Raw genomic sequence first — 27,207 nt, 5'->3', positions numbered from 1 at the left:
ATTGCATTTAATGAGGTGGGGGCATAATCAACGTGTCTAACTTGACAAGGCTAGGGGACCCTTATCAGCAATATCTTCCATACTTTTATAAATGGCGACAACATTCACTTCGGTTGTAGATAGTCAAATGTGTACACCTATAGTTCAATCAATTGCTAATTAATACATTTGGGTGCAGTACCTATGGCTCACACTATATATCAATATCTACATAAACAAAGGGATGTTGTGCACACATTGCATTTAAGCCAGTTTTGGTGGGAAAATGCAGCGTAAAATATGTGACTTTTTTTTTACATGCTTTTCCATGTATTTTGATGCAAAAATGCATGGAAAAACAACCCACAGCAAAAATGAAGTGTGAATAAGCTCTTACAGCCTCTGGCTGTATGGGGCATAGTTTCTGAATTACCAAATGAGATCCCAAGTGCCAGGGATGGTGACATATTGCTGTACCCTCTGCAGTAACTTATGTCAAAGCTAAATGATAGACCGTTATACACTGTACAAGTATCCACACCAAGCACAAACAGGTATTATAAGCGCCATACAATCACTATATAACGTCTGAGCTACATATCTTCAATGTCCTAAAGTTATGGTCCTCATTGACCTTGGAACCGTGCATACAGTGACCTCAGTGTCCTACATTGATAAATAATACTTCCATACAGTTGTCGTAATAGTTACATAGTGCTACCACCATACAGTGTACAAATATACAGTGGTTAGGTAGAAGTGTAAGACTATGCCACCATGGAGTGCTCAAATAATACCAAGATAGAGTGGCCAAATACAGATCCAACATTGTCCAGTGCCATTAGGGAGCCCCATTCCACTGGAGAAGCTATATTCTCTTAGAAAATGTATACCATACACTACTAAGGTAATGTAGTGTAAAGACCAATCATCCCCTTGGAAGCAACTGTTACAGAGATACCATATGTGCCACCCTGAGTCATTATGGCTCCATAAGGGTACATGACCTTAATTTTGTCTTCTTCTCTTTCCTAGGTGTAACCTATTCAGACACGACCAGCCATACTGAAGCCTGTAAGCCTTGCACAGAATGCGATGGCAACAAGCGGATGATTGCTCCCTGTGTGGAGACCGATGACGCGCTGTGCGCTTGTGCATATGGATTCTATAAAAACGAGGACAGCGTAGAATGTCTACCCTGCAAGACGTGTCCAGTGGGGTATGGCATGATCCTACCGTGCTACATGAACCAGAACACTATGTGTGAAAAATGTCCAGAGTGGACCTACTCAAACGTGGACAACAACATGGACCCGTGTCTGCCCTGTACAATCTGTGAAGATAATGAGATCACGCTGACTGAGTGCACCACAACATTAGACACAGTATGCTTCGGTGAGTATCTATAGAGAGATATACGACATCTGCTCTGTTAAAATTTTGTAGAGTTTTGACTAAAAAGATTGACCTCCATTTTGTGTATACAACTCTAATGCCTACCTATGCATCTCCATGGTAACAAAGCCTGTGTAGTCCGATCCAACAGTCATAGCCTTTCTTAGTACATTGGGTAGGTTAGCATAAAGTAGCAGATACAGAGAAGAGAGTGGGACTGCAAGATCAGACCACGAGGGCTTTATTTGGAGTCAATAACCATGGAGATGCGTAGATCTGTATAGGACCTGTCCACACCAGATTGATCGAATATCTGCAAAGTCTAACAAAAATCAAATAAACAGGACTGAACTTCAAAATCAGATGTTCATGAATAAGAGTTCACTTACCGGTGGCATAATACAACCATCTAGGCGTAAATTTTAACTGATCGGCGGTTGTTAGGCAAACGAAAGTAAATGATGCGCACTGAGGGATGTATACTAGATCTATACTCGATCCCTCAGTGCGCATAGCCTCACACTGGTCTGTTCTCGGACTGTGAGTCTGTACCACCGCCAAAAACATAAGGTGACGGCAGCCTGTTTACACGGCAAGATACGCATGAAATGAGCGGTTTTAATAGCGCTCCTTCTCGATTATCTTGAAGCGCTCCTTACGATTGCTGTTTTTTCCTCCAAGAAAGTGACCCTTTTATTTTACCATTTTAAATAACAATATTTTTTAGGACTAAATTACTTATTGTGTAGAGCATCAGAAGGTCATTTATACTGTAAGAAACGGCAAATAGTCATTGTAGGATCGTCAGTAGCAGGTCCACACGCGTAATTCCTAAGCTGATTCAAAGTTGTGGAAAATTCATTAAGAAATCTTGGCCGGATCTCTACACAACTAAATCCGGCTTCTTTTCCCAAGCCGCCAAATAATACAGACAAGAAATGAGAGGCTGGACATTAACAGCGTGTGTCCCAGAATCACAGGACAGATTAGAAATATATTATTCCACTAGCGGATACAGACAAAGAAGGGCCCCTGTGCAACAACAGTGTATGGGCCCTTTTGAGTCCAATAACTCATCAAAATGCACAATTCCACCTGTTTTGGAGGTAGAAATGGCCCCCTTATCTCTTGGGCCTCTGTGTGGCTGCACCAATGTTATGTCCGCCCCTGTATCATCCTCCAGATTATAGAAATAGTAAGTGAGCACAACGCAAACATCTATGGGAAACATGCACTGGGCGTCTAGAGGAGAAGATGAAGAAGGAAAGCAAAGCGGCCAGGAATCTCAAAGAAAGAAATCTCTTTGAAGCCATTGATCTATTAATTGATCTATCTATCTATCTATCTATCGATATGTCGCGGGCGGAGGAGGGGACGCTGCACTCTCCCACTGCTCGGGTCCGGCTGCCGCTGCTGCTGCGGCCGCTCCTGCTCGGTGGCTCGAGCGATGGGCCGGATCCCGGGGACTCGAGCGGCGCTCCTCGCCCGTGAGTGAAAAGGGGTTTGGTTTGGGGGATTTATTGTCCGTGACGCCACCCACGGTTGTGGTGATTTTTTGGTAACACCACCGCTGCTCTGTATGGGTATCCCGGGAGCGGTGACAGGGAGCAGCAGAGCTGTTAGTTCTTCCCTCCGTGGGTAGGGGTTGGTTGTCCCGGGGCCCAGTGATGGGGTGGAGGATGAGGGATGGCAGGCCAGGTGTGGGGCCTGGTGAGGTGCAGGGTCGCGGGGGCAGTGCTGTTCCTCACGGCACGGTGGTACTCACTCAGCCTGAGACGATGACACTATTCTCGGTAAAACACACGGCTGGAAAGGCGGTTCCCACGGATGGCTGCTGTTGCTTTTCCCCGGTAGGTAACGGTGACTGTCTCTTTTCCTGCACCTATGTTCAATGTTGGTAGCGATGGATTCCCACCGGTAACCCGCTCCCCGACTTGGATATGAGCCGGAGGAGCCCCTCTTTGCCCGCAGGCGCTGGCCCTGAGAAATTGGTGCCTTGGCGGTGGCGGTATCTCTCTCATACGGTTGGACGGTTGCCTTCAATCGGGACTTAGTTGTTTGGAGACCCGGAGGTCCCCTTCACTGACGGATTTGGCAAATTCACGGCGACTCCTAGCCTTGCCGGGATCCGAAAGGCCCCTGCCAATGGTGCTGGCTTCTCCTTGTGTACCGGTCCGGTACCGCCGGGCCACCACCCGTCCGCAGTCCTTACGGTAACTCCGATAGGCCACTCCTGCAGACGGTCACCGCCGTCTGCTAACCTTGCTGTCTCGGTCCGGGGCACACACCCGGACCAACTTCAGGCTTTCAAGCTGTCACTTTTTCTCTTTCACTACTGTCCCTCCTTCTACTTCAAACTCCAAACCTAATCTGCCTGGTTTTCCTGCCTCCAGGACTGTGAACTCCTTGGTGGGCGGAGACCAACCGCCTGGCTCCACCCCCTGGTGTGGACATCAGCCCCTGGAGGAAGGCAACAAGGATTTCTGGTCTAGCTTAGGTGTGCCTAACCGGGGTGTAGGGTGTGGAGATGCCATTACCTGTGACCCCAGGCTTGTCCAGGGCGTCACATTCCCCCTTAGCAAAATGCAGACCGTCCGCGGGCTGCCCGTCCAACACCGATTTTATTTTTCTGAAAAAAGATAAGAAAACACAATACAAGTAAAAGAACATCATCCCACAATGGGAGGCACTTTTCTTAAACGTTACGGTAACAGTTTCAAACGATTACGGCTTTCCGCTCTCACCCACCCAAGTAACCTGGCCCTGATGCTGCCCCTAAGAAAACAGGCAGCACCCCTTGACCCCAGTCCTGCACCAAGTTACCCGAGCGGGATCTGTCCTTTCCAGGGGACCCACGTCCATGGGGAGCCCCTGGAACCCCCAGAGGGTAGCCACCGGTTCCGATGGTGGCTTGGCCCCAGCCTGCTCCACTGCGGGCCCTCCCTCCAATCTGCCTCTCCGGAGGCAGTAACGGTAAGCTGCAACAAAAACATTTTTATTTACATTCCACAAGTTTGTGGTTGCCCTGCAAGTTCACGGGCTTGTCCGTAAGGAGTCCCTTACGCAACTTTTCAATCGGTCCCCACGGGGACAACGGTGCCGGCAACGGCCGGTTTCAATCAGCGGTTGTAGACAATCAGGGTAACTTCAGTTGATCACTCATTTTCATTCTTCACAAACTTTTAAAACTTTAAAACACACATAGATGGTCCCAACGGGGACGGTCGAACGGCACTACGCTGCCCTTACTGTGCACTTTCGTCTTCCCCACCCGGCTCTGGGTGTAAGAACACGGGCACCAGCCCCTCCAGCGCATAGCAAGCGCGGCGAGGAAGGGCCGCCCGATACCCGTTGTTCCCACTCCGGGGGATGTAAGTGGCCTCCATGTCATACAGAGCGACGACTCCTTCATCTTCTTCCGAAACGGGCTCGGTGTCAGGCCCAGAATCACTATCGTCCGCCCCTGCGCCAGGCGGGTTGCCGCCAGCTGACGCAGCTTCCAGGCTCGCCACCCTCTCGGCCACTGCTACAAAGGGGTGTACGCCCGACGGGCCAGGTGCAGCGCGGTGCACGGGCAAGGAGGACGGAGATGGCATGGGGGCCAGGGGTAGACCGGGTCCCTCAGCCGCAACGGCCGGTCCCTCGGGGACACAGGGGCGTGGGACACTCACCAGCTCCTCCATTCCATACACCCGTGCAACTGCAGCTACCTCCTCCACCTCTGCGGTCCACTGCTCCATCAGCCTACAGATCTGGCTCCGGTAGTGTCGGCAGATCCCTGCCGTTCGGGCCCTCAGCCATGCCGCTGTCCCGGGCACCGGCTCGGTAGCCTCCACATAGCTCGGTGGAGCGGACATTCTTTGCAGGGGTCAGCAGATCGTGGGGTCCCGGCGTCCCTATCTGTATAGCCGCGAGCTACATGCGACCAGTCGCCATTTCGTCCCCCTTAGCCTCTTTCCGGCTCCTCCTCTATCGGGGCGGGGTTTTGGCCTTCGCGCCTCCACTACTCGAGGAGATGCTCGAGCGGGAACTTTTCGCGCCAAAGATGGCGGCTTCTGAAATTTTCTGGCCGGACACCTCCGGCGGTAACAAGGCGCACCTCTACCAGACGGCAGAGCGGTAAGATCCTGTTCGTGACGCCAAGTTGTCGCGGGCGGAGGAGGGAAGGCTGCGCTCTCCCACTGCTCGGGTCCGGCTGCCGCTGCTGCTGCGGCCGCTGCTGCTCGGTGGCTCGAGCGATGGGCCGGATCCCGGGGACTCGAGCGGCGCTCCTCGCCCGTGAGTGAAAAGGGGTTTGGTTTTGGGAATTTATTGTCCATGATGCCACCCACGGTTGTGGTGATTTTTTGGTAACACCACCGCTGCTCTGTATGGGGATCCTGGGAGCGGTGACAGGGAGCAGCAGAGCTGTTAGTTCTTCCCTCCGTGGGTAGGGGTTGGTTGTCCCGGGGCCCAGTGATGGGGTGGAGGATGAGGGATGGCAGGCCAGGTGTGGGGCCTGGTGAGGTGCAGGGTCGCGGGGGCAGCGCTGTGCCTCACGGCACGGTGGTACTCACTCAGCCTGAGACGATGACACTGTTCTCGGTAAAACACACGGCTGGAAAGACGGTTCCCACGGACGGCTGCTGTTGCTTTTCCCCGGTAGGTAACGGTGACTGTCTCTTTTCCTGCACCTATGTTCAATGTTGGTAGCGATGGATTCCCACCGGTAACCCGCTCCCCAACTTGGATATGAGCCGGAGGAGCCCCTCTTTGCCCGCAGGCGCTGGCCCTGAGAAACTGGTGCCTTGGCGGTGGCGGTGTCTCTCTCATACGGTTGGACGGTTGCCTTCAATCGGGACTTAGTTGTTTGGAGACCCGGAGGTCCCCTTCACTGACGGATTTGGCAAATTCATGGCGACTCCTAGCCTTGCCGGGATCCGAAAGGCCCCTGCCAATGGTGCTGGCTTCTCCTTGTGTACCGGTCCGGTACCGCCGGGCCACCACCCGTCCGCGGTCCTTACGGTAACTCCGATAGGCCACTCCTGCAGATGGTCACCGCCGTCTGCTAACCTTGCTGTCTCGGTCCGGGGCACACACCCGGACCAACTTCAGGCTTTCAAGCTGTCACTTTTTCTCTTTCACTACTGTCCCTCCTTCTACTTCAAACTCCAAACCTAATCTGTCTGGTTTTCCTGCCTCCAGGACTGTGAACTGCTTGGTGGGCGGAGACCAACCGCCTGGCTCCACCCCCTGGTGTGGACAACAGCCCCTGGAGGAAGGCAACAAGGATTTCTGGTCTAGCTTAGGTGTGCCTAACCGGGGTGTAGGGTGTGGTGATGCCATTACCTGTGACCCCTGGCTTGTCCAGGGCGTCACAGATACCTGTCTATTAATCTATCAAACTATTATCTATCTATCTCTCCCTCTAGCTATTAATCTGTATCTATCTGTCATCTATCCATGTGTATAGCTATCTATTGTCTATCTATGTTTATATCTACCCATCTATCTATCTATTTATCGATCCATCCCTCTGTCTATTAACTATCTATTTATACAGTATATATATATATATATATATATATATATATATATATATATATATATTTATTTATCCCTCTATCTATGTTTCTATCTAGGCTTCTATTATCTATCTATTTATGTATCTATGTATCTACATATCTATCTATCTATCTATTTATCCCTCTATCTATCTATTATCCATCCCTCTATCTATTATTTATATATGTTTCTATTTATCTATCCCTCTATCTATCTATCTTTCTATCTATTCTTCTATTAACTATCTATTTATGTATCTATCTATAGCTATCCCTCTATCTATCCCTCTGTGTATCTATCTATCTATCTATCTATCCCTCTGTCTATCTATCTATCTATCTATCTATCCATCTATCTATTTATCTATGTTCATACAGTATCTATCTATGTCTTTTATTTATCTATCTATCTATCCCTCTATCTCTCTATCCCTCTATCTCTCTATCTATCTATGTTTATACAGTATCTATCTATCTATCTATCCATTATCTATCTATCTATCCCTCTATCTTTCTATCTATTTATCTATGTTTATACAGTATCTATCTATTTCTATTATCTTTCTTTCTATCTTTCTATCTATCTATCTATCTATCTATCTATCCCTGTATCTTTCTATCTATTTAACTATGTTTATACAGTATCTATCTATTTCTATTATCTTTCTATCTATCTTTATATCTATCTATCTATTTATCTATCTATTTATCTATCTATTTATCTATTTATCTATCTATCTATCTGTCAATCTACATACTAGCATGGCTGTACAGCTGGACTAGCTCTAAGCCTTTGCTCTAGCATATAATTTGGGAGACATACCATCCACATCCGCAGCAATCTTATAGGTCATCCTAATGATGGGTCCTTGTGTCTATCTGTGACTCATTCTTCTGATTGCTCACAGTGACCTTATTGTGTGACACAGCAAAGCAGGAATCAGCCCATGGCCATCTTAGACCACAACAGGACTATCCCTGTGCTAGACATCGCACGGTACTCTTCACAGAGTCATTAGTGAAGTGACAGCCTGATGGAGTCTGCTAGAGACGTATAGTGCCATAAATGACATTGTCCTATCATTGCTGCCAGTAATAGACTATATACAGACAAAGGAAACCGTAACACTCAGAATGTATTCATAAGGAAATAGCAGCATGCAACAGTATAGTGCTATTTCATAGGGAATGGACAACTAAAGCAGACATGTCAGGAGAGCCGACAGATCCTCTTTAAGAATAGGGTAGACCATATGATCGATAGATCTTGTATAGACTAACCTGACCCAAAAAGTTCTTAACTTTTGGGGCATAAAGTTACATAATAGAGGAACCCCTTAAAAAGATCAAGCTGGGCCCCTAGCATGGTCTAGTCTTTACTCGAATAGGCGCTCATCTACAGTACCAGACACAAGTCATAGACAGGAAAGGCGCCATTTCTGAGAACGATACAGACAATTGTTCTGGCACCATAGTAGAGACAAACCATTATTGAACTCTCCAGTATTTGGGAGGATGTCATGAAAATACTTAAGTGTGAGAATGTTTTCTATGGCTGGCAGACTATCTGTATTGCTTAAGGCGAATCTTCACAATCAGGGTACAGGGAGATTAAGTCATTATAAATATTTCCTAGGGTTGGCATTCAGTCCTGTGCTTTGCTCGAGGGCAAATGAAAGGCACATTCAGATGAATAATTAAACAAAAAAAAAGTTTTGCTGGTAGTATATCTGTAACTTGTATTGAGGGCGCAGTGAATCTAAATTCCATCAGTACTAAATAATAGTTCCCAGTCCACACAGCGCATGGTAAACGCCAGCAGATATATTCAGACACATATGGGCCATGATATAGCGATGTACTTAGTGGCAGAGACTTAGCGGCTGGCTGAATGGTGACATCTCAACTTCCACTGCTGGCACATACCATGGAGCAGCCTGCGCTGGATCATAAGCGGGTGCCGGTAGGTAAGTATTCATGAATTTATCATTTTTACTCATGCACTCCCATAGGCATCCATTTATTTTGCCCAGACAACCCCTTTAACCCTAGAACGCATACCTGGGGCCTCGCAGGCCTGCTAGGTCATTTGTTTTTTATGGTAGATTGTTATGCTTGCACGTTCTAGGGTTAAGAATGCATCAACCTATAAAATGGTCCTTTTTTTTCTTTCCACCAAAATTCCTTTCTGGGGCGCCATTACTCCCTAGTTTATCCTGCTACTCAGTGCCCCTTTTTTTTATCTTACCATCACCATTCCCTGCCCCTTTTCCTAATTAGTCATTGACCATCTATCTAGTTATAAACTGGTTTTGTAAGCCCCTTTTATATCTTCACCAACTATTCCTTAGGCAGCGGCTAACCTGAATGACGTCAACGCTTATCGCTCACTTCAGTTGTTGCGTGGAGCTTACCGCCGGCAGTCCCGCGCGGCTCACTTCAGTTGCGGCCTGATATTCACAGCAGGCAGTCCCACACGCTGTGTTTTTTTTTTTTAATTATTTATTTATTTAATGTACTGTACGATATAGACCTGCCCACCGGCGGCTATGATTGGTTGCAGTCAGACAGCTGTCACTCAGCATGGGGGTGCGTCTGACTGCAATGAATCACAGCCGCCAGTGGGCGGGGGAAGCAGTGCATATTTAATGAGGTAATGAGCGGCTCGGGAAGTGAATGACTGGCCACAGGAGTAGTATGACAGCAACGCCGGTGATTCGGTAAGTATGAAGCACTTGCTCCTACCCCTTTGTGCCAGATTCTGGTCCCCATTGACTTTATTGGAACTGTCATCTAGCTAGATACCAGGAATCAATCCTCCACCGACCTCGAGTAAGCGGGGGATTGATCTGCGAGTCCTCTGAAACACAGGGACAAGACGCAAAAAGAATTGACATGCTGAATCTTCAAAAACGCAGCCAAGATGCAGCCAAACAAAGATGCCCAGTGTGGACAGCAAAATAGAAATCTCATAGACTTTGCAGGGGGAAGGAAATGCATGCATTTAGGTGCGTCTTTAAGAATGCACCAAAAACGCAGTAAAAGATGCCACGTGTGTATATAACCTTAATTGTGGCCCCTGTTGACCTTTAGTTCATCAGCATGTAAAATGGTCCCAAATGCTTCTTTTTGGTCTTACCTCCACCACTTCTAATTGAGGTTCCCTAAAGTTTACATTGTATCCACTTATGAAATGCTCCTGAATGCCCCAAAAGTTTCAGTTTTGTGTCTCATTGATTTATCGATATCACAGTAGTATTACATTTAACAGGCCACATTTACTATGTATAGTATTGCCCTATTTCATCTCCACATCTGCAGTCTCGGTAGTATATCAGTGATTGTCATCGCCCTCAGGCATTAGATTGTTGCTAGTATTGGGCAAGGTTCCAATGCACCTTGAAATGTTCATCTCGTCTCCCTAGATATGTTCTACTCTGCTTCAGGCTTCCTCAATACAGCGACCTCAAAGGTCTGTGGAAGAAAAATGTTCAGGAGATGACATTTCAAAGTCTGTCGCATCTGCAGATTTTTATATTAATGTAAAATATTAGAATAAAGCATTAATCTCCATACTTGTACTCTGATGATCTGGATCGGCCATGATTCCCAATGGTCTTATTATGCATGAATGTGGAGATCTAGTAATCTCTACCAGAAATGTCATTATTAGTGATGAGCGAGCGTGCTCGCACTGCCTGTTACTCGATATAGCATTGGGTTACTCAGACATTTCTTGAGTTCCGAGTATAATGGAAGTCAATGGGAAACTAGAGCATTTTTACTGAGGTGTCGTGAGCACGCTCGCTCATCAACTAGTCTTTATAAAACAATATAGTAAGTAGAATATAAAGCAATGTTTTTTATGTTCTTTTTCTCTTCTTAGATCCCAATCCACGCATTGCATCAGTGACTCCCTTTACGCTCGGCACGGACACCACCGTTCAGGACAGCACTATTATGGACATAGAGACAGTCAATCCATCGACTGAGGGAACGGAACCCATCACTCCTAGTGGAGCAGCCGAGAACCTCATCCCTGTCTATTGCTCCATTTTAGCAGCTGTCATTGCAGGACTAGTGGCATTTATTGTCTTTAAACGGTGAGTTTTCCAAAACATGATGTAATTGATGCACATGGATGTAGATATGAAGAGCTGTGATCCCATCCAGCACTAAGGCTCATGGCAAAGCAAACTACATTGTCCTACTACATGTCCAAACTACATGGTCCATTGGCCAAAGGGGTAATGGTTTACATAAAATATATCAGGGCAAAATAAGGGCAAATGGACTTCACCATAGAAGGATCCTTGGTTGTGATCCCTCTAAGAACCTGAACTGAGACCCAATCCATAGAGTGGCTTCTGCTCTGGCAAACCTGACACAACCATGATTTCAATGGTGACAGTGTAAGGCTGAGTTCACATGTCCAGTAATTACCTGTTAGAATGGATCCTGCAGAGATCCGTTGGGAAAAAAGTTCTGCAAACAAAACTTTTTTTGTCCGTTGTTAAATAACTGGTGTCTGCCGGTGTGACACTAGGTATGGGGAAGTACCAAGCGCACGGCGAAAGGGAAGGGAAACCCAGTGTCTAGGGAAAGGGAAGATGGTGACCCCTGACCGAACCTACTGCTGGTCCCTGGGGTCCCTCACTACCTTAGATAGGTTCCGCACCTATGCGCCGAGCCGGATACCTGACACTAGGATGAATTCTTCGTCCATCCCACTAAACAACTACAGAAGATACATGGGGGACACACAGGAGGAAAGGCATGAACTACTTATCAACAGATGACTCAGTTGAAGTTCAGCAGAGTTTTCAGCAACGATACTACAGAGGAGTACAAACCACCTGCTTGCGACCAAGGCTTGAAGGAACTGAAAAACATCACCAGCACCAGTCCAAAGAAGGAAGGGGTATTTAAACACCAAGAGAATACTGATGATCAGCAGCTGGGTGGTGGAAGTCGAGCTCCTGCTGGGTTCAAAAGGGAGAGAGATGAATCCAGCAGGAAAGCTTCCTATACCAATGAATGCTGACAGCAGAAACAATGGAAAGTCAGGGAGCATTCGGCGCAGCCAGATGCTGTGACCTTCTCTGTCCAGAAACCACATGACTGTCCCATGTGAAACACCTGTCACACCTGGATCCATTTTTTTTAACATGGGAGTCGATGGATTACGGTTCCGTTAACGGATTGCTATTTAGTCATCCCTTATTCTTGGATTTGTAATGGATCTGTTCTTTTCCTACATTATCCGTTTAAAATGGAAGATAAATTACAATCTGTTAACAGATCCGTCCTCCATAGACTCTAATGTTAAAAAAAACAAAACTGATAAAAATAATTTTGTGAACGTATCTCTGCAGGATCCATTCCAACGGATGATTACAGGACATGTGAAGTCGGCCTAATACTGCATTTGATATATGTAGGCAAAAGAGTGTTTAACAGGCACGGTTATTGAGGGTTAGAGAACTATGAATGTGATGATCAGTTGATTGCCTTCGTAGTTAATTTTAATAAAGATGTGACCACATGAGAAAAACCCTTTAACAGGTCTCTCGTATACTGTGTTATGAATAGTACTCATGTTTTGCCATATATTGGTACCTGAATAGGTATAAGAAGTGTGTCTTATCCCATTATACTATACTCCTATAGGTGGAACAGCTGTAAACAGAACAAACAAGGGGGTAACAGTCATCCGGTGAACCAGACCCCATCCCCAGAAGGGGAGAAGCTTCATAGTGACAGTGGCATTTCTGTGAATAGTGACAGCACAGCAGAGCAGCCTGCTGGACACACGCAAGGTAAGGAATGGTCCTTGTATTGCTTCACTTACTAAGTAGTAGAAACGCTGGGTGACATTAGGCTCCTTGTGGCCCCCTCCTCCAGCTGGACCCTATAGGAATATATACTGGGCGGGCGTATGGAAAGGGGGCCACCACCTTAACTCTAATATGCAAAATGACTAGAGTTGAGCGGACTGCCAATAATCCGGGTCCGGCGGATCAGCGGCAGGTTGACAAAGAAGTCCGGATCCGATCCGATCCAGGATGAGAGAGAGAGTGAGAGAGAGAGCGAGAGAGAGAAAGCGAGAGAGAGAGAGAAAAAAAAAAATAATATTGCCGAATCCGGATCGTGCACCCGGAATCCCGCGTCCGGGTCGGACTCGGATCTGCTGTTCAAACCGCACTGATCCGGATTTTGCTGGTCCGGGTCCGCTCAACACTAAAAATGACCATTGAACACCTTATAAAGTGAGGGGATATAGTGGCTCCATCTATTACTTTTCAGAGACCCATAATCCAGTTCTGTCCGATTTAGGGTACCTTCACACTTAGCGATGCAGCAGCGATCCGACCAGCGATCTGACCTGGTCAGGATCGCTGCTGCATCGCTACATGGTCGCTGGTGAGCTGTCAAACAGGCAGATCTCACCAGCGACCAGTGAACAGCCCCCAGCCAGCAGCGACGTGCAAGCGACGCTGCGCTTGCACGGAGCCGCCGTCTGGAAGCTGCGGAGACTGGTAACTAAGGTAAACATCGGGTATGGTTACCCGATGTTTACATTAGTTACCAGTGTGAGCAGGGAGCAGGGAGCCGCGCACACTGAGCGCTGGCTCCTTGCTCTCCTAGCTACAGTACACATCGGGTTAATTAACCCGATGTGTAATGCAGCTACATGTGCAGAGAGCAGGGAGCCGCGCACACTGCTTAGCGCTGGCTCCTTGCTCTCCTAGCTGCTGTACACATCGGGTTAATTAACCCGATGTGTACAGCAGCTACATGTGCAGAGAGCCGGAGCCGGCAGCACAGGCAGCGTGAGAGCTGCAGAGGCTGGTAACTAAGGTAAATATCGGGTAACCACCTTGGTTACCCGATGTTTATCTTGGATACAGCTTACCTCAGCTGTCAGACGCCGGCTCCTGCTCCCTGCTCGCTTCATTTGTCGCTCTCTCGCTGTCACACACAGCGATCTGTGTGTCACAGCAGGAGAGCGGCTTTGAAGAAAACGAACCAGGGCTGTGTGTAACGAGCAGCGATCTCGCAGCAGGGGCCAGATCGCTGCTCAGTGTCACACACAGCGAGATCGCTAATGAGGTCACTGCTGCGTCACAAAAAGCGTGACTCAGCAGCGATCTCGGCAGTGAGCTCGCTATGTGTGAAGCACCCCTTATTTTCCGGAAACGGTGCTAAAGAAGATGGAGGTAAGTTGCAATACCAAAGTCAACCTGATGATAAGAGTGGTGCTGTGTCCTAAAATAAAACAGAGCTCTTTAAATCCCTTAAAGGTTATCAAGGCATTTCTATTCTTTTTTTTAATACAAAGTTCAATTTCTTCTCGCTTCTTATTCCTGACAAGTAATATATTGAGCTTGATATACTGAGAGCCACCCTGAGAAACCCGGCAAGTGAGGACTTGTCACATGTACTGTCTGTATCTCTGCCGCTATATAAATGCCTGAATTTATAATATCCTTTTGCCTTGTAGGTGTCAAAGAAACTGATTTTATGCCAATGTTTTATTACATTTTTGGTACACCATTGATTCCCTAGAGATAAAAAGAAAATGAACATGGTTGTGTATTCAGTGAACCATCTCAGGGTGTAGAGCTTAGGGCGTTACAAAGAGCCAAAGAAAGGGAAAGGACATATTGGTGTTATTGAACCAACCCACATAATAAAATGGGACATATAGTATGAAAATCTGCAGACAGATAACCTTGTACACCATAAACTACATAACTGAATATAATACAAACTATGACGGTGTTTTGGATAAACATACAGTGATGACGAAAACTAAGAACACCTTCTCTGAATTCTATGGTTTTACATACCAAAACATAATCAAAAAAGAAATCCGGTTCTTAGAAGAATATCTAAATACAAATTCAGAAGAACAACATACGAGGGGCTGCTGATAAGTCTTTGGCTTTACCCAGAAATAAACGAGATAGGATAATGAAACTTTACATTTATTCCACATACTCTCCACTGATGTCAACACACTTCTTACATCGGTATTCCAAGTTCTGTAAGCCTAGCAAAAAGAAGGATTTCGGTTGTGCCTCAAATTCGGCATCCGTAGCAGCCATGGCATCAGAAATGGTGTGAAATTTGGTACCCTTGAGGTGTTTCTGCAGGTTTGGAAACAGATGATAGTTGGAGGAGCTAGATCTGGTGAATAAGGCGGGTGGTCAACCAGCTGGAAGCCCAGTTTTGCCAGTTTTGCCGTGGTCGCTTGTGCAGTGTGAGTGGAGGCATTGTCTTGCAGGAACAAGATTCCTTTGGACAGCTTGCCGTGCCTTTTGGCCTTCAGAGCTGCCTTCAGTTGGTCCAAAATATCAATGTAAACCTTGCATTGATTGTGGAACCCTTTTGAAGGTAGTCCACTAGCAGCACACCCTCCTTATCCCAGAACACAGACACAACCACCTTAGTGGCTGATCTTTGCACCCTGAACTTCTTTGGACAAGGCGAACTATTGTGCCTCCACTCTTTTGACTGCGCCTTGTTTTCAGGCTTATACAAATAAATCCAGGTCTTATCCATAGTGACCAGTCAATCCAGGAGGTTCTTATCAGTCCGGAAATGCTGACAAATGGACCAGAAAATTTTCACTTGCATGCTTCTTTGATCTGTTGTTCAACATTTGGGGACTCACTTTGCAGATAGCTTCCTCATGTCCAAATGATGATGGATAATGACACATGTGGAGACACGGGGCTCAGTGGGTGCTCTCGTCCACTAACACCCGCCGCCTTTAGAAAGACAGCGTGGCTCAGGGCTCATCCCAACTGAACGCCGGCCTCCTTAACCGTGGGCGTAACACTACTCAGACAACACAGGGTGAGGGAACCACAATAATTAGACTTTATTGGATCCCCAAACAATTAACGGCACATAACACATAACCAGCAAAGCACACAAATGTAACAGGCAACAGAGTCTCACCCTTCCGCTGGCTCACCAGGGATTTAGAATGTCCATGTCTCACAGGTTCCAAGCTGTCTGAGGTCTGCAAAGTCTGTAACAGGTGACTGAACTGTCCCAACCTGAGTGTCCTCCTTAGGTAGTCCTGGTTTGATGTTAAAATCCTGGCAGCCGGAGTCGAAATCCCTAGGCTGTGGATATGGTCTCCAACCGGATCCGGAGTCCCTAGATTGAAGCCATAAGATATCCTGATCCTCTAGTGAGCTCCAAAGAGCTTAGACTGGATCCATCAGCATCCATCAACCTTCATCAACCCTGGTGGCTTAAAGAAGTCCCTTTTATAGCCATAACCTTCCCTTAGGATACACTGCGTCCTCATCGATTGGTTGGACAAGATTGCTTCTCCCATTGGATGAATTTCAAGCTGCATGGATAATGTTCATTTAAATGATGTGCATAGAAAGACTCAGTATATCTACATGGAGTCGGCAAGTCACCGACTAGACAATGGCTACTAAGGTAATTACATTATCAATACACAACTACAATACAATGGTTACTGGAAATGTCTGGAGAACAATATGTCTGGCTTTCAGTGGCCAACACAATTACATTGAGTCAACAAAAGTCTTGTAAAAACAATGAGGGACTTCTCCCCCGTCTATAGACAATCTATCATGCTGTCTGGCTGGATTTTAAGAAACTTTAACCCATGAGAGTCCATGTCATCACATTCCTGCCCCTTCTTAATATTAGCCAGACATGATAGGCTTCCGATCATCCTTCTCCTCTTGACGGCATTGTCCTTTTTAATGGTGAGGTCAGCAACAGAGGCTTGCATCTATACACCTCCCCCTGATTACCTCCCCCAAGTTGAGCAGCTATATTGTGGACAAGCACTAAGCTGGGGTCCATGAGTTGGGCCTGCACAAATCTCCCACTATCAATCCTGCCCCAGTCAATAGCCACAGTGTGGTTAGGCTTACTCACGGTTCTTGGCTCAGAAGTGGATGATGGAGACCGGGAATGCAAACCATCCCTGGAAAAGATGTTAGAAAGATCCACATCAGGGTCCTGCTTGGCTTGGAGGTGGGTGATGGCTTCTTCAAACTGACTGGATAGTCCTTGTCCTAGGTCATTCTCCAAAATGACTGGTGTGGGGAGGCTGTTCACAAGTCTCACATCAACCTCTCCCTGGTCCTTTCCTGAAATAACTGGTGTGGGGACGGTGTCCATAAGCTCCACATCAGCCTTGCTCTGGTCAGTCTCCACAATGACAGGTGTGGGGAGGCTGTTCACAAGTCTCACATCAACCTCTCCCTGGTCCTTTCCCGAAATAACTGGTGTGGGGACGGTGTCCATAAGCTCCACATCAGCCTTGCTCTGGTCAGTCTCCACAATGTCAGGTATGGGGAGGCTGTTCACAATCCCCACATCGATCACTTCTTGGTTGGTCCCCAAAATACCAGGTGTGGGGAGGTTGTTCACAAGCTCTACCTCGACCTCTCCCTGGTCGGTCCTTAGGTCCAACTGCACACATGCCAGAGGAATGTCTGAGCACTGGCCCTCAGCCAGGGAGATGGATAATTGGGAATCTGGTACAGGGTCTTCTGGGGAAACAATAACTGGGCTTACCAGAGTGATGGAAGATCCAATGTCTCGAAGTCCCGGAGCCTGTATATCACCGACCTTGACCGACTGGATGTGGGGATGGAGGTTGGCTGGTGTACGGTGTCCAGCCTGCCGTAGGGTGTGGACTGGATAAACCACTTCCTCAGCTATTGGTGTTTCTTGGGAGTAGCATTCCTCAGGTCTCGTTGGTTCATCTCGGCATATGTTGACTGGTTGGAGTGTCAGACGGGCTCCAAGCATGCGGCCTCGGTTTTGGAGACAATCTTTATCTATATGTCCATTGCACCCACATGTATAACAGCGCCATAGATTGGGCGAGTCACAGGCCCTGTTTGTAGTCCTTTGTTTTGGCGCAGCTTCTGCTGGGTAGTGGGACCATCCTTCTCGAACCAGCTGGTGATAGCAGTACTGCAGTGGCTCAGGGCTCATCCCAACTGAACGCCGGCCTCCTTAACCGTGGGTGTAACACTATTCAGACAACACAGGGTGAGGGAACCACAATAATTAGACTTTATTGGATCCCCAAACAATTAATGGCACATAACACATAACCAGCAAAACACACAAATGTAACAGGCAACAGAGTCTCACCCTTCCGCTGGCTCACCAGGGATTTAGAATGTCCATGTCTCACAGGTTCCAAGCTGTCTGAGGTCTGCAAAGTCTGTAACAGGTGACTGAACTGTCCCAACCTGAGTGTCCTCCTTAGGTAGTCCTGGTTTGATGTTAAAATCCTGGCAGCCGGAGTCGAAATCCCTAGGCTGTGGATATGGTCTCCAACCGGATCCGGAGTCCCTAGATTGAAGCCATAAGATATCCTGATCCTCTAGTCAGCTCCAAAGAGCTTAGACTGGATCCATCAGCATCCATCAACCTTCATCAACCCTGGTGGCTTAAAGAAGTCCCTTTTATAGCCATAACCTTCCCTTAGAATACACTGCGTCCTCATCGATTGGTTGGACAAGATTGCTTCTCCCATTGGATGAATTTCAAGCTGCATGGATAATGTTCATTTAAATGATGTGCATAGAAAGACTCAGTATATCTACATGGATTCGGCAAGTCACCGACTAGACAATGGCTACTAAGGTACTTACATTATCAATACACAACTACAATACAATGGTTACTGGAAATGTCTGGAGAGCAATACGTCTGGCTTTCAGTGGCCAACACAATTACATTGAGTCAACAAGAGTCTTGTAAAAACAATGAGGGACTTCTCCCCCGTCTATAGACAATCTATCATGCTGTCTGGCTGGATTTTAAGAAACTTTAACCCATGAGAGTCCATGTCGTCACAACACAAACACGTTCACAGGAAATCCTCATGATGTCTGCTATTGCTTTAGCTGAAATTCGTCGATTCTCCACTATGAGGTTGTGCACAGCATCGACGATCTCCAGAACAATAACCACTCTCGGTCATCCAGGATGTTCCTCATCATTGGTGCTGAAGTGGCCTGTTTTAAATTTGCAACCCAGTTCTTAACTGTGGAATATGAAGGGCATTGATCCCCCAATGTCTGCGACATATCACCATGAATATCCTTGACGGACTTTCCTTGCAGAAACACGATTTCTATCATTTCTCTGCTCTCAGTTGCTGTGAATATCGCATTAGACTCCACCATTTTGTTTTCCCGTGTGCGTAGAACACTGTTGCCATAAGCAACAAACACAAAATTTTGATAACATATATTAAACACATAAGGCTTTCATGGGATGTAACATTCGTTACCATGGAAACAAAAAAGATCACAAAGCCAAAGACTTATCAGCAGCCCCTCTTATGAAAATCTACATCATGTAATTATTTATTTACCAAAAACTAGGCCAAAATGCTAAAACAGTATGTACTAAATTTAGTACACCCTTATTGCTTTCTTAGGATTTAAAAGGGTAAGTAGCAGTCAGGTGTTGCTAATCAGATGTCTTTATTTGTTCAGCTGAAGTTTTGGCAATTTGCTGGTCTAGAGCATTTAAGTTAACAGAACGGCAAAGAGGAAAGACATCAACAATGATCTTAGTGAAGAAATTGTTGCCGGCTGTCAATCTAGGAAGAGTTAGTTATAAGTAGTAATGGGCGAGTGTGCATTGGGGTGCTCGAGACGGTCGATATTCGATCGAGTATCCTGATACGGTTGCTGGCGTGATAACATAATTTCCACAAGCCAGCATAATAACAAGCCCCTAGAAATCTTGCGCATGCGCATGGCTCATTTGAAGCTAGGTGTATGCATTCTGGCTTCAGAAAGGTGAACTGCGCATAATCATAAAAACAGCGTCTACACTTCTGATCATGCGCAGTGCACCTCTCTGAAGCTGGAATGCATACAACCAGCTTAAGAGGCCAAGTGAAATGCCAAAATTATGATAACATGGAAAGGGGGCCAACTAGTCTGGGGAACTAACCTCCCATCGACTAGTCAAAGCATTAATTAGCATAGAAAAGCGGAGCTTCTAAAAACTTTTTTAAAACACTGAGTTAAGTGAATAACATTATACAGGGCTGATTAGGCAGGAAATGTAGTCATACAGATGTCAATGCTGATGAGATGGAGAGTATAGGGGACCTGACAGGTTCACCTTAAGTAACTTGTAGAAAAGAGTAGTCAGAATTTCTCCAGAACGATGTGAGAGACGTAAAGTAATAAAATTTACAGAGTGTACATTTTCTTTTGTCATAACTGTAATATGTATTATGTAATCTAATATCCATCTCAAACATATAATATAGTTATTATGACTGTCGTTCAGGATCCTCCAATATATTAGTCAGAGTGGAGCAGCTACAAAGACTGTCTCTCACTGTGAACGACATCAATGTAATTTACCTTTAGTGGCACTGAAGGGTAATTAGGCACTTGTCCTCAGCTTTCCCCACGCTCTACAGCTGACCAGTGGAGGTCCCAGCAGAATAAGTTGTAATCAGCTGATCATCTGGGGAGCTTTCTGACAAAATAGGGCTTGTTGAAAATGTATAACCCTTTTAATTCCATTTTCCAACTTCTTGTCAACATGCTATTGGTAGAGTAGTCATAGCAGCAGACTACGTAGGGTTTGTTTGTAGTCTGTAACCATAGAGACAAATAAGAAATACAAAAAAGAAATCTGTTGCCATTACTTTTTACAATATTTCAGGGGTTTTTTTTATATACATTGGAGAAATGTAAAAAATTTTTTTTACAAAAGGTGGACATACCTTGTTTGTTCTCAGAGCTTCAGTGCTTATAAATCTCTATTCCTTTCTCCAGGCAAGAATGATCACCTGTACAATAATCTATCACCACATAAGCAAGAAGAGGTGGAGAAGCTTCTGAGCGGATCATTGGATCAAACTTGGAAAAATCTGGCAGGAGAACTTGGCTACCAGGATGAGATCATAGACACTTTTACAAGAGAGGAGTTTCCGGTACGAGCGCTGCTTTCCGATTGGTCCAATAAGGACTGTGCCACCACCGACGCTTTATATACAGCTCTACGCAAAATTCAAAGGGAGGACATCGCCCAGAGCTTATATAGCGACTCTACTGCTACCTCGCCAGTGTAATCAGGATGTAGTGGGACAGAAGGAAGATGTTCCATGCTGAAATCTTTCAGTGGAACATTTCATACGAGATGTGAAGGAAAGTTTGCCCCTTGACCCTGAAATCCCCTCAGCTACCCTTTTTACCCAGTATTAACGGACAATCCGTCTGCACTGAAGCATTATTTTCAGTATTGTGGTGTGTAATCTTCTCTACGGACCTTTCATGTCCTGTATCTCCAGGTTTCTCACTGTGATGGACCATAAGACTTTGAGATGATAAGGAAACGTGAACTATGAATCTTCATTACTTTGAGAATTCAAAGGTGCACCCACCTACTTCTATAGTCAGTCTTTTGTTTTTTTATCTAGATTTTCCTTTTGTTTTGTAGGCCTTGAATTCTGACCGTTCCCCCAATAACCCAAATGTCTCCTACCCTATAAAGTTTGTTGACTCTGTGCCGTTATGGTACTGCAACACACAATCTAGAGATATGGTTATATCTCACTCAGATGGACCATATTTAACCCAAAGACCGTGAATATTGTCAAAAAGCTTTTAGAAACACTCACCCACTCTGAACAATGTAAATGCAGTCATTTTTCTTAAGCCACCATGTAGCCCTTGAGAGTTCTAAGAATATGTGACATCTTGGGCATGTTGTATCTTAAGCCTCAGTGATATCATAAGTTCCTCTAGAATATCGGCAGCTCCACTATGTGTAGGCGATAGTTGTGCTGTGAATGTTTTGTATGGATTCAACAAGACATTACTTTCAATTCAAATACCATAAAAATGCCGCCTATATGATATTCAATGTGCTTTACATGAATCAGCCATATATTTGAGAAAACCATGAAAATATCAAAGTTATTCCAGAGCATAGGAGTGTGCATTTGACCATCAGTATTGCATCAAGTAAACCAATATCTATAGTTTTTAGGGATCATGTTCAACAATTAACCCATTATGATTTGTGCTTTGATAGGGCATTAATGAGTGCATAGTGGAGCTGAGTGAATTGCCAAGTGAATTAGTGTTGAATTTTAGGAAATTCGCTGGACCCTGAACAATTTGATTTGAACGAATTGTTAAAAAAATGCCCACCACCATTTTACACAAAGCAGAAGGTTGCATGGGCAAGAGAAAGCTCACAGGGCCACGTAGGTTTTCCCATAATGCTTTGCAGCTATCAAATCATATGGTAGAACATAGTCAATTAGCAGGTAATATCATAGCCTGTATAAAAGCAGAGGCAAGGAATGCAGCAGCCATTTTCCATGTTGAAAGGAATCTGGAGAGTGAGAGGACATCATAGCTCACAGCTAAAGATTTGAGATAGTTAGAGAAAGCTTTAAAACACTGAATAAACATTACAGATAGTGTGCAATACAACAGCTATGAAAACAGCTATCATCCATTTACTCATAGCCATGTATGTTGCGGTCACGTTCACATTACTAAAGCTGTGTTTACGTTAAAGAGCTTGAACAGTATTCACTCACTCCTAGGAGATTTCAGAGAGTAACACAAGTCTTTTCAGGGCAGTTGACGGCTTTTTTGCGATTTATGGTAAATCAATTAGCTGCAAAACAACTTTTTGTTAAATAATTCGATGAAGTTGGCAAATTTGATTTTCACAACATACATTCGTTTAGTGCATTGAACAAGCTAGTATTACTGCCAAGCACCTAGCTGATTACAATGCCATGACTTGCGTTAGGCCTCAAGACAATCATCGACGATGATACCATTGACATGCCGCTGCCTGTTATAGAACATTGCAATATTAACGCATTGAGTAGCATTAAGTTCCTAATAAGAACCACATCCAAAAATATTCCATTGAAATATCTGTACAGCAATATTAGATTAGATTTAAAGAGGTTGTCCACTACCTTAACATCGATCGCCTATCCATAGGATAGTTCATCAATGTCTGATCGGCCTTGGTCCGACACCCGGCACCCCGTGTGCTCACCTGTTCTTCATTTAGGCAGCTGGAAATGCTCAGTTACAGAGCTGCCCCTTCTCTGATAGTGTTTGCGGACAGGTACCGCACAACCACCTCCTATTGATTTGAATAGAATGTGGATGAGCAGTACCCAGCCATGGCCACTATCAGTTGACAGGGCAGCTCTGGAACCGAGCATTTCCAATCACCTATTGTCGCTGCTGTCACCGGGAACAGCTGATCGGTGGGTGTGCTGTGTGTCGGATCCCGGCCAATCAAACATTGATGACCTATCCTAAGTAGTGGACAACCTCTTTAATATCCTTAGATCATATATGATCCAGTATATTCAACTTCCTAATCCTGTATAAAGCATTCATATCATTTGCAGTGGAGACATTTTTGGAGGATACCATGTCATACACCCTACTAGACCTGATAACATCACAGAGACATGAGGCACATCCTGCCTCCATAGTATATGAAATACTTCATAAGTTGTATTGATTGGTTTAACATTCTATTGTGGTGAACTCCCTGGAGGAGGCTTAGACCACCAAAGAGAAGATAATATGATGCCATGTTGTGTGGCGTGCCTATAATACAAAAACCCATTGTATGGTCTCATAACTTCTTAGGATCCATTGGATCTACTTGTGCTGACCATTACAGCCTTGTGATAGCAAACCTACAGACAGCCATCTTAAATACCTCCAGCCTGTGATACACTCAGGGATAAAATGGACAGATATAGCACCATCTATGTATACAGAACAGACCAGATACTAGTGAGCAGTCTTACATATATAATAGGGACCCATCTATTTCTAAGTAAACCCCATTATTCAAATACTAGCCAGTATCACTGAAACTGATTCCATCTGAAAGAGGAAAGATCCTGGTTCCTATTTTGACTAGTCATTGAGATGTTGCAGGATTAAAAAATGTCACTTTTCATGTAAGAACAGCACCACATCTCCCCACAGGTTGTGTGTGGTACTACAGCTGAGCTTCTTTCCCTTCAATGCACCTGATTACCAATATCAGATGTAACCACTGAGTAACTGTGGTGCTTTTTCTGGAAGGAATTGTCCACACTTTTCTAATTTTCCATTTCTGAAAATCACTCAAGCAATGGCACATGAAATCTGATTGGATGTAATGAGGAACATTTCCTTTTTGTATTAATCAAATCTCTGTGTGTCTCCCTACAGGAAAATTTAGCTGATGTGTCATAATAAAATATAGTTTGAACTTTCTTCTCACGAGGTCAGGAGGAACGTAAAAGGGAAAATGGACCATTCATCTACATACAAACAATCCTAGGTATATCTACTGTTGGACCCTCAATTCATTGAAGCTGTAAAACAGTCATAGACACATTCTTCAACATATGGTGGAAACCACCTGTCATCAAATTGTCCATATTAATGGCCTGTTTCTTCTTGGAAAACAGTTGGATTCTGACTAGACGTACTGATCCTTTTGTGGTCACACATAATGTAAGGTCTGGTAAAGCCTAGTAGGTTCCTTCTTGTAGTATATTACTAACATTAGTATTGTCCTACATTCCCATCAAAGTCTTACGTTTCTTCCTTACGTGTAGCATATAGCTAAATTAATAATAGTCTTTACATCTACAGAAACACACAAGATGTTTATGGTACTAACAATAGCCTAAAACCTAACATCTACTGCCATGGTGCTCACTTTCTTGGTCTTCCGTGTAGCTTGTAGCTGTAGCTAGACTTTCTTTCACCTGGGGCAAAAATACATTAGGTCTGTGCCTAAGCACAATGGCCAAACCAAAGTGGCTTGTTGGTACTCCCCTGGCACAGAGCACTTGGGCACATGCTCCCAATATCTTCAGCTATACTCCTGCATATATTAAGCTGTCTGGAAGAAGACTACCATGATCGCAGCTAAGTATAAAAAAGACACAGAAGTGTGAAGCACAATATGGCCTCATGGGTATCAACACTGATGCAGTTATCTAAATTATGTTTGACACTTCAATGGTCAATGTCTAGTCTAATAGTAGAACATTATCTCAACCACAATTGTCTAGAATTCATGCAATATGTCTAGCAAGAACTCTTTGGGAACAGGATCTAACACATAATACCATCATACAAAAGCTCCACCAAACTTCATATCATGACCTAGATATGTTCTCCACTCTCCTCTTACCATCCTGTCATTTATTTTCTATTGAGTACTTCTAAATAAAGCAGGTAATTTAGGCAATAGGTACCTACAACACTGTGCACTATAGCATTTATAAGTAACTTGACAAATCTGTTAGCAAACAGATCTATGAAAACTAAGGTAGACAATGTTGAGCAAAAGCCATATAACTGCTTTGTATACTCCCTATCATATTTTTACTCTTGACTTCTGTTTTGATGTGATCCTCTATTTCTTGGTGAAAAGAAGTCCTCCGGGGATCGTAACAATGCAAATTTAAAGGTTTAGAAAAATAAGACCGCTTTCTTAGGCCTCCTTCACACGTCTGTGCAAAACACTAATGTTTTGCATGGTCCATGGTGAAGGTACGTATCTGTGTGCATGTTTTACGTGTGCTGTCCCTGTGTTATCCTTGGGACATCTGGATAGCACACGGACAGCATAAGCTGGTATACTTACCTGTCCCCGGTGCTGCTGTCTCCAGCACTGTTGTAACTCCAGGGTCTGCGGTGAGTGCAGTGAATATGCATGAGGCATAATGAGCGGGCCCGGAAGTACCAACAGAGACAGAGATAGCAGCGCTGGAGACAGGTAAGTATGAAAATTCTTTATTTTTATGTCACCTTTGTTTTCTCCAGTATGTGTCACACTGATTTCACATGGATCACATCAGTGACACACGTGCAGAAAATGGACATGTTGCCATGTGAAGCACACAGACACGCGTGTAGTCCACATGGACACATGGTCAAAACAAAACAGACGTGTGTGCAGACCCATTGATTTTAATGGTCTACGTGTGTCCATGTTTCCGGTACATGTGAAAACGGACGTCATACGTACTGGAGACACAGATGTGTAAAGGAGGCCTTACAGAGACAGTGCCACACCTGTCCATAAGTTGCGTCTGGTGTTGCAGCTCAGATCTTTTAAAGTGAATGGGGATGATCTGCAGTACTGTGCACAACGTCTGGACAGGTGTGACACGGTTTATAAAAGAAAGCAGCCATGTTTTTGTAATCCCTTTTAATATCAGGTATGACTTGACGTTGTGATTTGCACTGTGAAGTCATTTTTTCAGAGCTGTAGTTGGAGCACTTTGCCAAGTAGCCACTCTTTTGGCTTTTTGCAACTGTTACAATTGATAATTAGGTATAAGATGGGTTACGTTACAAAATCCCATAAGCCAAAGTCATTTGGCCCGAGTTTCGAAAGGATTCTCAGATATCCTAACCTCCTGGAGTAACACTTAAAGATTGTTAAAAAAAAAAAAAGGAATGAGAATTTCAATAGATCGATCCATCATTCAGTTGTATCAGCAGTATCAGTTAAAGCACTTAACCAGAGGTCATAACCTTTCCAACCCAACCTGTGAGGTCAGAGGTCATGTTTAGGGCCTAGTTACCATTATTTAATATGAAATACAACAAATAATGTGCCTTTATTTTACTATATGTGTTTGTCTTTTTCTGTAATAAATCCTATTTGAAGCATTTTTGCTATTTTAAAAAAAAATAATAATTTTTTAGAGCACTTTTTATATAAATATCTAAAATTGTTGGAATTTTTTTTTTCTTTTGTTAATATTGTTTGTTATTGTTCGGCCGTTTTTTCTGCGTTGATTTTGTTAAAATTGTAAATATTTGATGTTTTATTCTGTGATAAGCCTAGTTTTCTCCCATACCCTGCTGCCGCCAGCCCCATGTAAAATAATTTGACTGACAATTACAAAATGACCATTATAATTATTACAGAACATGTGTCCTGGCTCTTTTTTAAGGTGATTATTATGTGTGGATGGTGCTGTGAGGTGTGTGTTAGGAGAGGCAAGTAGATGGCGGCATAGTGGTGAGAACCTGAATCTTGAATCGTATGGTGAGCCTATCCATCTATCCACAGATAGAAACCGAGCTGCCAAAATAATGGACATGTAATGGCAAATGAGTCTCAATAGAGCAAGAACATGCCTTTGAAGCCACTGAGTGAGCTATCATCAATCTATTGTTGTTTTCTATCTATCCCTCTATCTATCTATCTA

At 44.7% G+C, this 27,207-nt stretch overlaps 1 protein-coding gene across 1 annotated transcript in view; it reads left to right on the top strand.

The window, feature by feature from the left end:
* NGFR (nerve growth factor receptor) overlaps positions 1-26,917 on the top strand; it is an 88,913-nt gene extending 61,996 nt beyond the window's left edge. The window contains exons 3-6 of the mRNA XM_075350233.1: positions 1,015-1,374; positions 10,804-11,020; positions 12,588-12,736; positions 20,756-26,917. Of these exons, the coding sequence (XP_075206348.1) occupies positions 1,015-1,374; positions 10,804-11,020; positions 12,588-12,736; positions 20,756-21,051 (1,022 nt within the window). The 3' untranslated portion in view covers positions 21,052-26,917. The remainder of the gene's footprint in view (positions 1-1,014; positions 1,375-10,803; positions 11,021-12,587; positions 12,737-20,755) is intronic.
* The last annotated feature ends 290 nt before the right edge of the window (positions 26,918-27,207 follow it).

The sequence above is a fragment of the Anomaloglossus baeobatrachus genome, chromosome 5, assembly GCF_048569485.1.
Source record: "Anomaloglossus baeobatrachus isolate aAnoBae1 chromosome 5, aAnoBae1.hap1, whole genome shotgun sequence".
Classification (NCBI taxonomy): domain Eukaryota; kingdom Metazoa; phylum Chordata; class Amphibia; order Anura; family Aromobatidae; genus Anomaloglossus; species Anomaloglossus baeobatrachus.
This window is presented reverse-complemented; position numbering and strand designations above follow the sequence as displayed.